This window comes from Podarcis melisellensis (assembly GCF_964234715.1).
Source record: "Podarcis melisellensis genome assembly, chromosome: 5".
Taxonomy (NCBI): Eukaryota; Metazoa; Chordata; class Lepidosauria; order Squamata; family Lacertidae; genus Podarcis; species Podarcis melisellensis.
Window position 1 is genome coordinate 35224125 of NC_138537.1, and position 12324 is coordinate 35236448.

The following is a 12324-nucleotide window of genomic DNA, read 5'->3' on the forward strand; positions in this document are numbered from 1 at the left end:
AATAATAATAATAATATCTCTATTTCAATGATCCAATTATTCTATTTCAATACAAAACGCCAATGGGATACAAACTGTAGATGTGATTCTAGGGCTCCATAAATCTTTGACAGCTGTCTGCTGGAAGTTGGGGAGCTGTTTGATCCCTGAACTTGTCTGACTAGACTTGAGAATGTTCTGCTATCCAGCTGAGCCAAAGCTTAGGCAGAGTCCCTTTATATACTATTCCAAACTTAAAAATGGAAAGCATAATGCTGGTGGTCAACAAAAGAGGTTTAAATACTGTTTCAAGGCAATTTTTTAATAATACAAAAAATGTATTATAAACACCAACAATTGGGAAACACTTGCCTGCGAGCGTTCCAATTGGAGAACAGCCTTTACCAAAGGTGTTCATGGGCTTTGAAGACACTCGAACTCAGGACGCAAGGGAGAAATGTGCTAAGAGGAAGGCATGCTTGACAAATCCACACCGTGATCAATTCCCGCCCGGAAACCTATGTCCCCACTGTGGAAGGACGTGTGGATCCAGAATTGACCACCATAGTCACTTACGGACTCATTGTTAAAACCGTGTTTATGGAAGACAATCTTACTCGGCTATGAGTGATCGCCAAAGAAGAAGAAAGCTATTCTATGTGATTGCACACTTTACTGGAGGGGGATAATGCTAGGCCACATTCACACCATACATTTAAAGCAGCACTTTAAACAATCAATGCTTCTCCCATATAAAACTGGGAGCTGTAATTTGTTAACAGTGCTGAGAGACCACCACCCCCCATTACCCTCTGAAAGCAACTATTTACGGAGTGGTTTAACAATCAATCCCCCTTCTCACAGAACTCTGGGAATTGTAGCTCTGGGAGGGAACCAGGGGATTCCTAACAACTCTCAGCACCTTTTACTACAGCTCCATATTCTGCGAGGGAGTGCCATGACTGTTTAAAGTGGTATCATTGTACTTTTAATGTATGGTGTGAATGTGGGCCTAATCACATGGGCTAATGAAGGGCATGCAGAGAGCACATATTCCACCTAAGCTTTAGGTTACTTTGGTTGGAGCAGTTCTCCCAGTTTGATAAGACATATTGAAGGGATTGCGACAGCCATGGCCTGAGCTATGTCTTGTAGGCTAGCTTTGATCCATCCACAGTGTCTTGGGAGCCAGAAGAACCAACCTTCAGTGGATTTTTTACAGCTCTTTCTGCACGGTTGGAGGTGGCCAGAATAAAGAAGAAGAAGAAGAAAATAAATGAAATTTTTAAGTGCACACAAAAAATCCATATATTCATTTTGACGACGACAACAACAACAACATTGAAACAAAATGCGTTTCTGATTTACGATCAGCTTTAAAGCAAGTGGCAAGCTGTAGTCTGCATTGGCCCATAAATCATATCAATAATTTTCTCGATAGAAACACAAACTTCCCCAGAGACACCCCCCACCAGCAAGGCTGGTGATGTTGTGTGGTTGAAGGTATCTGCTCAGTTAGCCCATGAACAGCTATGAGGGCAATCACCACATAGAGCAATGCAAGGTAAGTTTCAGGAGATGTTTCTGTCATGTAAACTGACATTGGCTTACAAATTGGAAGTCTCAGTTTGAAAATTCCTGATATGTGTGATAATTATTGTGGTGGCTGCTTCACTCTGTGTGCTACTACATTTTTTGACATAAGAATGCACAGAAGCATCAGTCATCTTAACTCATTCAGTGTACCTGACCTTGATGTTTCTTACTAAATCATCTTTGCACGTTTTAAAACTTTGAGAGTGTTGGAACATGCAGTGAAGGCAGCCATTTTGATAATACTTTCTGGAAACATCCTAGTTTCTAGTTCTTTCCAAGAAAGAAAGAAAGTGTGTTTTGATAGCATGGGCAGAGATATATAATTGTGTGAGGCTATGGCAAGAACAGATAATACAGGGAATGGTGACTGAAACAGAAATGTTATTCCAGCGGCTGGTTTATCCTCTCTTTTTCTCTCTCTGGGGAGAGTCACTGTGTCAGAGACACTGTGCAGCACAAATCTCTCTTTAGCCTTTTTGAGATGCTGGATTGCTTAAAGGCCCTGCTTACTTCTCTTGCAATCCTCATGGCACAAGGAAAATGTGTCTTCTGTCCACCTTAAAGCATCAAGACAAGACAAGCATATTTTCATATCCTCTTAAACTTGTGTTGTGAATTGCATATGTGGACAATATTTCTGAGAATGGGAATGGATCATTCCAAGAAGAGAAGCTTAACTATTTTATTAAACTATTATATATTCTATTTAGTTTTTGAAACAAATACAGTGGTACCTCGGGTTAAGAACTTAATTCGTTCTGGAGGTCCTTTCTTAACCTGAAACTGTTCTTAACCTGAAGCACCACTTTAGCTAATGGGGCCGCTGCGCCACCGCCACGCGATTTCTGTTCTCATCTCTGCTCCTGTGCTTTCGTATTATCGTTGGCATTTTGCTACTGTAGTTTTGCTGATGATGTCTTGTTTGTTTGTAACTATGTCATGACTTGTTGCAAGTGATGGGGCAATTCTGTTTTATTGCTGCTGATACTTTGTCAGTATTATTATACTATATGTAAAAAGGACAAGGCCAGCTCAAGACATTTTGCTGCACATCACACACATTCCCATCAAGGTGCATAGTGCCCAGGGCTGGCCAGGTTATTCACACACCTGAAGCATAAAATCCCCAAAGTGCGCCTCCTTACTTGACAATACATTAAATAATTAACTATTCACTGCCCTTTCAGGATACCCAGTCTGAGTTGCTTTAAAATGAAGTGTTTGTCTCGTTCTGCCTAATGGTAGTTCCTGCCTGGAAATGGATTTTTGAATGTTGTAAATTTGTTTTTAGTTTCATTTGAATTATTATAGATAGATTTAATGTGCTATAGAATGACAACATGATCCTTGTATATTTTGGCAGTTCTGTGGGTTGTAAAATGCCTCGAATACAGTGGCATAGAAAGGTGGTATAGCTATTGAAAAATGAAATGAAATGAAATGAACGCTTGTGAGTTTTATGTAAGCATCTGACCAACCGTTGTTGAAAATAAGGTCCTGGTGTGATCCAGCAGGGTTTGTTACATTTTCACTAAAAGTGAATGGCTGGTTGCCACACAAATGTACAAAAAAGACACAATTTGATTTTCAAAAGGCTTACGTTTATTTTTTATTTTTATTCTTTTGCCTCCATAATTTCTTCTGCTGTAGCATCAAAGCCTGTTATGAGAAATGTGTTGGACACAACAGGGCATTGGAATTTAAGATGATAAACACTGACTTCAAATATGCTTCGTGCTGATGTAGCTATCTTTCCAAGGGAGTTTTGAAAACTACAAAAAAGGATGAGCTGCTTGTTTCTTTCTGCTTTGTTAACATTGTATAGGGCACCTCACACTCTACTCTTCCTCCTCACATTCTTATAAACCAAAGATTATTGAGATATGATAGCAATACTGATGTGAAGTATATTTCACTCTTGTCTCCTTCACTGCGGTAGTCTTGGGTAGAAAACCTTCCTTGGCATCCATCCATTTCTGAAAGAGTTCCATTCATTTTGAGCTGAGAAACAGTGATACAGCATTTGATATCTTTTTGCTCTGCTTTTCTTTGTAGACATTTCTTTTCAGAAATGAGCTCAATTCTGTATCGTATTTGCAGTTTGATGTTCTCTAGAGAGTTAGACCACTCTGACACAAACAGTCTTAAGACAAACTGACAAATAACTGTTACCAGTTCACAGTTTTTATTTTACTGAACTGTTAAAAGCAAGGTTGGTCAATTTTAAATCTATGCCATCAGAATGAACATTTATAGCATTTTTATAAGGGGTCAGGGAATGCAGAATTCAGATAATATACAGTGTTACTCGTGAGTATGGTTATCATATTGTTGGGTATCACTTTCCATTTAGTTATTATTTAATAAATATTTATAGTATCCTTCAATAAATAATTGGAAGTGCAGTTCACAAAATAAAAGCAATAAAATAATAAAACCAGGGCAATCACTAAAATAGCAAACAATAAAGCAATCAAAACTCATCAGATGTGAAAAGCCTGGGACAATTTAAAGGTATTTGCCTGCCACCAAGAAGACATTTTGCAATTCAGATGAATGCAAAAACAGTGAACTCCAAGGACAGCAAACCAATAATGAAACCATGTGATGTATATAAACAGAAGATAAAAAAATCAGAAGCTGATAGCATTAAATGCAATTCAGACTGTAACATCTAGCAATGAGAAGTACCTGCCATTGTGTAAAAAGGAAGTAGGCTTGTTTTGCTGAGTTAGCAGCCTTGGAAAATCCCACGCTGAGCTTTCTAGAGCAGAATTTGTTGCTAAGCTCCTAACATTTAAGAATGGCGCTGCCCATTTATAGAATGTGCTTAGAGCAGAATTGCTCAATATAACAACAGCTTTATGAGGAGCTTGAGAAATGGCTTTGAAAACCTTGTCTACAGTAAGTTCCTTGATCCAAATTAATTCCTCATAAACCAGTCAGAAAATCCAGTAATTTCATGTTTTAACTCTCACTCTTTCTTTTCTTGGTATAAGCAGGTGTCATGTGACCTGACATAATAAATACAAAAAGCTGTTAAGTAGGTAATCCTAAACTGCATCTATAACAAAATTAGTTAAAAATGCAAATATTCAAATTATTTTAAATAGTGAGCAAATAATGACCTTTCTGAACTGGCAAAGGTATATGCTATGACATAGTCAAAATTGGGACATTGTTTGGCTTATTTCATTGTTTCAGTTTAATTTTAAATTTCTCTGTGTTTTCTTGGCTGCAGATTGTGGTTCAGGAAGAGAAAACTTAACTCACAATCCCAAATTCAGATGACATGCTGTGCCAAACTGTGGCTTAGCTGCCATGCCACACTAAGCGCAAAGGATTACGGAGGAGCAAAGTGGGTATGAGCTGCTCTCAAGGAGCCAGCCCATTTGCACAGCTTACCACCATGCACAAACCAACCACAAGGCCTTACCCAACACTAACAGAGCCAATGACAGGCAACACAGATTTTAGGATTTTTCAGACCCATAGACAATGTAAAGGTTCTTTCAGCCAGCATCTATAATTCCCAATGGACGTAAACAAAATAGGAATAGCTTTTCTGTGGGATGCTTGTCTTAGGGATGTGCTATACAAAATAGAGAATCAGATGTATTTTATTGGACCAGCATATTCTAAGAACTGTACAAGGTTCAAACCTGTAAAACGATACTGTTTTCAGTAGGCTAATAAAATGTGTGTTGAAGTATTGAACTCTGTGTTAACCTTGCCTACATTAGGGCACCAACACCGAAGTAACAGATGTGTAAGCTATTTCTTTGTAAGAAAGTAAGTTCTTTGAAATAAAGTAATTTTGTTTAGTATGGGGATTGGGTGCCAATCAGATTCACTCATAGCAAGCTCTTTAGCCGAGAATACCATGGAGAAAGAGTTGATGAGTTATTTAATAGCAGCAGGCATGCCTGAAAAACCGTCTTTGGATAAACTACCAACTAGTGGTTCATGTGCATTCATTGCTCATTAAGCCAACAGATTCCGCTAAAGCATCCACTAATGCTTAAGCATCTGATTTTTCTCACTGTCAAGAACCCTCTATCGTATTTTTCTAGGAGGCTCAAATATTCCCAAGGACTTCTTGACATTATGAAGACGGCTGTGCACACACACTTTCAATGGGGCTTTCAAGAGAGAAGCAAATAAGTATCAGGAGAAAACAAACCACATTATTTAACAAAAACACATTTCTAAATAGAGATTCCAGAACTCACATTCATTATCCCAGTACTACAACTACTCTAAGCATCACTGGAGCTAGAGACCGAAATAGAAGCAGGGGTGCGGTTTGTACATCCATCCTTGTCAGTTCCTTTGCAAGTTACATTTGGATGCTGCTTCCCAGCCTCCTGGACCTCTCTACTTAAGTTAGAAACCAGTGATTCCACAGGTGACCCTTCACTTCAGGTGGCAGGTGACACATGCAGTGTATCTGCATTTACCATACTTCTTTGTGTTAATATATAGAGGTCTTAACAAACTTACACTTCAAAGGGAAACAGGAAGGAAAGCCACCCATCCAGCTAGATGGGTGGTGGAGCTGAACTAGCTGTCCACTCCCAAGTTCCCAAGACCCCTACCTCTTTATGTTTGCCCTACTTTTATATCCTTTCTTCCCTGAATTGGTAGGAAATGGCTAGAGCAAACTTTCTTTCTCCTGCTGAAAAGCACCTCCACCTAAAGAGCTTTTCACTGCAATCTACATATTTGTGGGTGACATCTAATTTGCTTCTATTTAATTTTCATGTTCAATTGTAATTTGCTCGAAAGATGTTTAACTTGAGCTTCAGTTTCAGATTCTGTTTTCCCTATTGCATGCCACCAGCCCTGCAACCCACCAGCTGCAGTTTCTAGTGGGTTTGGGTTTTGTTTTTTGGCATAAATATTTATATTAAGGGTACCAAATTTTTATCAATTAATCTGGAGACACTTTTCAATGGATTTTGTATGGGGACTGATTTGTAAATCCGGGGACTGTCTCCAGGGAAAGGGGACGCCTGGTAACCTTAATTTATATAGTTCATTAAAGTTATTGGACTGTCAGGGCCACACTAAACGTGATGCTAAATATGTTTCTACCAATCACTTTTTAGAGTAATCATGTAGGGGGAACAGGACTGCAGTTGACAGGGATGTGAAGTGTAAGAACACAGTATTTGGGAGTACAGTATATTGGCACAAATGGTAGGTTTTTCCCCCCTGTCACTAATGGTAGTTGGGGAGTAATTTACATGGAGATTATAGTTGGGGAGGCAAGGGTATGGTCTCTCCTCCCAATATACTACAATCCCAATAAAAACTGGAGGAAAATGAGAACTTACTATTAAATAAACATAATACACTGATATGATTGCAACAACACAGTTAATATTGTATGTACTTAGACCCCAATAACAACATGAGAATTGTTATACTAGTTTACATCAACGGTCCAAAGAGCTCAGTATTAACTCTGTCAACAGTAGACAGAAATATGTCTTGCAAACTGGGCATGGTACCAATAGGCAACCATTTTTCTCCTGTTATGCCACATGGAAAATAGGAATAAGAGTCACCAAAGCTAAACCTAAACAAAACTGAATTCAAATAGTTAGCAAATAACTTTAAGAAAAGGTGCTTTAATTCAGTAGCTTACTACTGGACAGAATGAAAGATAAACAGTGCTGCATATTTATCCTGCCACACAGGGGTATATGATACCATTTTTAATGTTTCAGTTAAAATACCTATAAGACACCTTTCCTTGTAAAAACCTCTGGAAGAATTCAGTATCACAGTATTTTATAAAGCAGTAAAGCCCAGGAGAACAATAAAATTAATCAAAAGCAGCAGTCAGTTTGTTGTGCTGTTGAAAAGATCCCAAGGTTTTGCTCAAAGGGCTTCACAGCACACCTTTTTTGAACAACTCTGCTTGAGCTGATGCAAAGCAAAAGTGCCTTTAAGCAGAGAAACAGTCTATCATCTAACAGCAGGAGAAGAAGGCTAACTCAGAGTGGCGCTGTAAACTCTAAAATGTTCATGGTCTTGTGAAGGTTGCTTGAGGGAGGATATGACTCTAGGAATTAGTATCTGCATATTTAAAATTGGTCCCTTGGGTTAATAGAAGAATTTGCTTAGGAGAAGTACATTGGAGTGCTCTTGGAGATCTGAATTTACAGCCTGTTCTTTGGTGACAACTGGAAATTAGTTTTCCTGTTTGCATCTGTAAGACTGCTTATTTTCCGGCTTCTTCCAATGTAAATAGAACATGTAAGTAGTTTTAAGGAGCACCAAGATTCTCAGTAAGATTATCCTCTTCAAAAATAAGCAATTTCCTTGTGCACAGCATCATCAGATAGAACTTGCCTCTCCCAGGTTTCACCCCCTTTTGTAGCAATTACAAATTGTCAGCATTCACAAAAGTTCATTTTTAAAATATTGGCATTTTGATAAATATCTAACTGCAAGAGGTACCAGAACTCTTGATGTTTTCAGAAAGGAGGAAATATAATGCTGACCCAGCAGCTTACAAAGCTATTTCAGAATTAGAAAAATAATTTATGTAAAAAGTGCTTCAAGCACATTACGTTTTTAAATGTGAGTTCAATTTGTAAATTTTACTTACTCACACACACCTGTGTTACTAATCTTCACTTGTTTGTTAAAGATGGAGGCAAGCTTCACCAAGACAGGATTTTCATACTGTATTTGAGAAGTCTACCATCTACTGGACCAGACTTTAGGATATATAGATGTGGTCGTGGTCCGAATTGTAATGATTCCCTTGCACATGGTAGTGACATTGCTAGGAACTGGAGATAGTTGTACCTGTTGCCATGTTCACAGTCGGAAAGAGGGTCCTCACCGATGATTTTCTTAAAACACCAATGATTTTCTTACAACAGCTTGCATTCCCATTGCTCCAAGCATTTCTGAACCACGCAGGGTTCATTCTCTTCTAGAAATTTCATTACTTGTAATGAATCTCCCCGCACTCTGCCATTCTCCCCTTGCCTCCAGTAAGTATGGTTATGAGGTAGGGGTTTCAGAGACTGCCCCATGAGTGCTGTGGCAAGGACTGATGCCTCTAGACCTGACCAGATGCTGATGATGTCATTGTATGCCAAAGTAGAGGCTGATCCAAGCACAATTTCATTCAGTTTTCTGGATTTCAGCGGATGTCTCTGAAGTCCATGTGGTTACTTTGGTTTAATGCCAAAGCGAATTTGTGTGGGTCCACCCATCCTTATGTACAACACATGCCATCTGTGCCCTTGTGTTTTAAGCTGATATCATCATGCATATTGTGAGTGTCTTCAGGCTTGATGACTGCAATACCAAGTGATGACTTGTGAATGGCTGCATGTAAAACAACCACCATAAATCAAACATCATAATACTTTCTTAATCACTTGATGTACCTGAAAACAACACTTTCCTGTAAAAATACCGTAATCCATGTGTTCAGCTGCAAGGCACTGAATGCTGAGATATGCATGCTTGAAATAGCCCTTTAAATCTTTCTGTCCTTTAGTCAATAAACCAGCTTGTGCTTCTTGGTTTTTTCAATATGGAATAAACCCAAATTGCTGACTTCTTGCTTATTATCATCACACATTTCTCCTGTTTTGTTTGCTCCTCATGTTTTTATTACAGGTAGTTTTATTTCCTTCCTGTGCTAACTTGGCTATTAGTCAGGTGCACTTTGGGGACCTAATTAAAAGGTTCTGCGAGTGCTCTGGACTCGGACATTTTTCCCCCAGTCAGAAACTACCATGTGTATTCCATTAGTGAATATAGGATAGCTACTAGCCTTGTGCCCCTAGGATTGAGTTACACAAATGAGTTTAGAATATTTTATTGTAACCTGTCTAGATAATATAGGCACCTCTGCACAAATGGCTTTTGATGCATTACTTTTAGGAAATATGTTATTTACACAGGTCTCGGGTTGTATATTTGCACAAAATTATAGAAGCTCTGAAACAGCTGGCTTGCAACACTATTAAATTGCTTGTAAGCAGGAGAAGGAAAGGAATAGGGAAAGAAAAATAGTAGGAGGCCAGTAATATACCAAAATATTGCCTCCTCTTCCACCTTCATGTTTATCCATGTAACAGGATAAGGGCTTCACGTTTCCGTACTAATGAACATGTAGACCAGGGCTGGGCAATATCTGAGTTTTCGACATCGCATTGTATCAAAATCGTGATATACTGATGTTTATACTGATGTCAGTATATCATAATGTCTGACATAAGGATGGAACTATGTAGAGGCAAACAGTAGGACTGAGTGATATCTGGTTTTCAACTTTGTGATATATTACAATGTCTGAAGTAAGGATGGAGGTATGTAGAGGCATTTGCTGGCTTCACAGTTTTTCCCACTATGTGATTTTTGCAAAGCACACCAACACATATATCATGATTCGCAATATATTGCTAGGTCAAAAACTATGAAACTGATATCACAGTGTGGACTTCAAACTGGTTTTGGACAATGTATTGATATATTCCCCAGCCCTAATGTAGACATGGCTTTATATCACCGTGCAATCAGGGCACCAAAACTGGTGAAGACCCTCTTTTTCACTGGTGAAGTACATGGAATTCAGACAAATTCTTGCATGGTTGTTTCCCTCTTATGTTTGAAGTACCGCACCGTGATGTTCTAACAAGAGCATTTCATGGGACTTTTAATGACTTACTATTCCTGGCCACAATGTTCACTATTCCAGTGTGTTTTGAAAGGAAATACTGCCTCAGCCTAAATGTCAACAGCACCGTAGCAAAATACTCTGAAAAGATGTAACATTTGCTCTCTTTTGTTAATTATGAGATTGGCAATAATGCTGCAGTTAAATGTCTGCTGTGCCATTTCACTTGAAAGTGAATGTTTTGTAAGGTGTCAAGCGCATTTTCGTGTCTTCTTAAAATTGAGAGCAAGTATTAAGATTTTAAGAACTGTTTGGACTATTTCCCTGCACGTGTTAATTTTTTTGTATATTCCCTTAAATAGGATTGTTAGCTTTTGCACATGAGTTCCTCTCAGGAGCAATGGCATGGAAAAGAAGCTTTTAGCATCTTTTAATCCTGTCAGCCTTTTGTCATACTGATTTACACAGTGATTTGCATATATTATCCTTAGGGATTAAACAGTCAGAAGAAGTGTGATTGCATTTAAATTTCACTGGTGCCTTTTGGCACCACCCTAAAATGTCCATGAAATATGTTTCATCACATTTCACATTGATGAATTTGTCCATCAGTTTTTGCCAAACCAGGATCTGTGGCTGGTTTCCAGCTGTACTTTAACCCAGAGAAAATATGGTGCTTTGATTTGCAGACGCACGGGAATGTTGTAGAAATGCATTTTGGACACTGGCCTTTTGGAAAATACTCTTTTGCAGATAGGAGCATTTGCATATACATAGGGTTGGAAATAAGTGAACAGATTACAATTAATGTTTCCTTTTCAGTGCCTGAAGAAAATACAAATACATTGGAGAATATCTACCATATGCTAATGGTGTAATAGGCTAATCCAAATATAATTTGAAGCATCCTATTTGAATCTTTCAATCTTTCTGGAAATTTCCGATTTTCACACTGATTTGTTCCCCGTACTTTTTCTGTTTGCAGGTTATTTCCAGGACTTGTTGAATAAGTCTGAGAAGGCCCTTTATGACACATTTCCCAGTATGTACGGAGATCTATACACCCAGAACTCAAAGGTTTTCAAAGACTTGTATAGTGAGCTGCGGCGCTATTACCGGGGTTCCAACATCAACCTAGAAGAGGCCCTCAATGAGTTTTGGATTCGCCTGCTAGAACGGCTCTTCAAGTTGATGAATCCTCAGTACTACCTTCCGGATGAGTATGTGGACTGCATGGTGAAGCACTCTGAGCAGCACAAGCCCTTTGGAGAGGTTCCAAGAGACCTGAAACTGAAGGCAACCAGGGCCTTCATTGCAGTCCGCTCCTTTGTGCAGGGACTTGGTGTGGGCAATGATGTTGTCAGAAGGGTCTCTCAGGTAAGTCGCTGGCGAGAATTCCTGGGTGGTCACCTTGCCTGAGGCATTTTCAGGGCTCTGTCTTAATTAGCGCAGGTGATAATTATTTTTAACAGCTCATACGAGACAGATAGAGGGACACGGGTGGCGCTGTGGTTTAAACCACTGTTCCGTTTGGACTTGCCAATTGGAAGGTTGCTGGTTCGAGGCCCCGCGATGGGATGAGCTCCCGTTGTTCGGTCCCAACTCCTGCCAACCTAGCAATTCGAAAGCACACAGTGCAAGTTGATAAATAGGTACCGTTCCAGTGGGAAGGTAAACGGTGTTTCCGTGCGCAGCTCTGGCTTCGCCAGAAGCGGCTTAGTCATGCTGGCCGCATGACCCGGAAAAACTGTCTGCGGACAAACGTCAGCTCCCTCAGCCTATAAAGCGAGATGAGCGCTGCAACCCCAGAGTCGTCTGCGACTGGACTTAACTGTCAGGGGTCTCTTTACCTTTACCTATGAGACAGACAGCTTTGTTGATAATGGTCATCTTCTAGTTTATTTTTTATTTTTTTAATGCTTCTGGAAGAGCCAGCTCCAGACTTGAGGGTTCCCTCAGCAAATTGAGCTTGATAGTCTCCCTCCCTAAGGTTTTCAGGAGGGTTATACTGCTGTGCAGCCCCCCTTTAACTGTAAATGACTGCTAAAAACATTGGTAAAGGCCATAAGAGAGCACCATGCTCTTTTTTTCCT

The 12324-nt window shown here is 39.4% G+C and overlaps 1 protein-coding gene across 1 annotated transcript in view; it reads left to right on the forward strand.

The window, feature by feature from the left end:
- The window catches only part of GPC1 (glypican 1), a 189465-nt gene that overhangs the window by 151680 nt on the left and 25461 nt on the right, over positions 1–12324 (forward strand). Inside the window, exon 3 of the mRNA XM_081910466.1 lies at positions 11217–11608. Within this exon, the coding sequence (XP_081766592.1) occupies positions 11217–11608 (392 nt within the window). The remainder of the gene's footprint in view (positions 1–11216; positions 11609–12324) is intronic.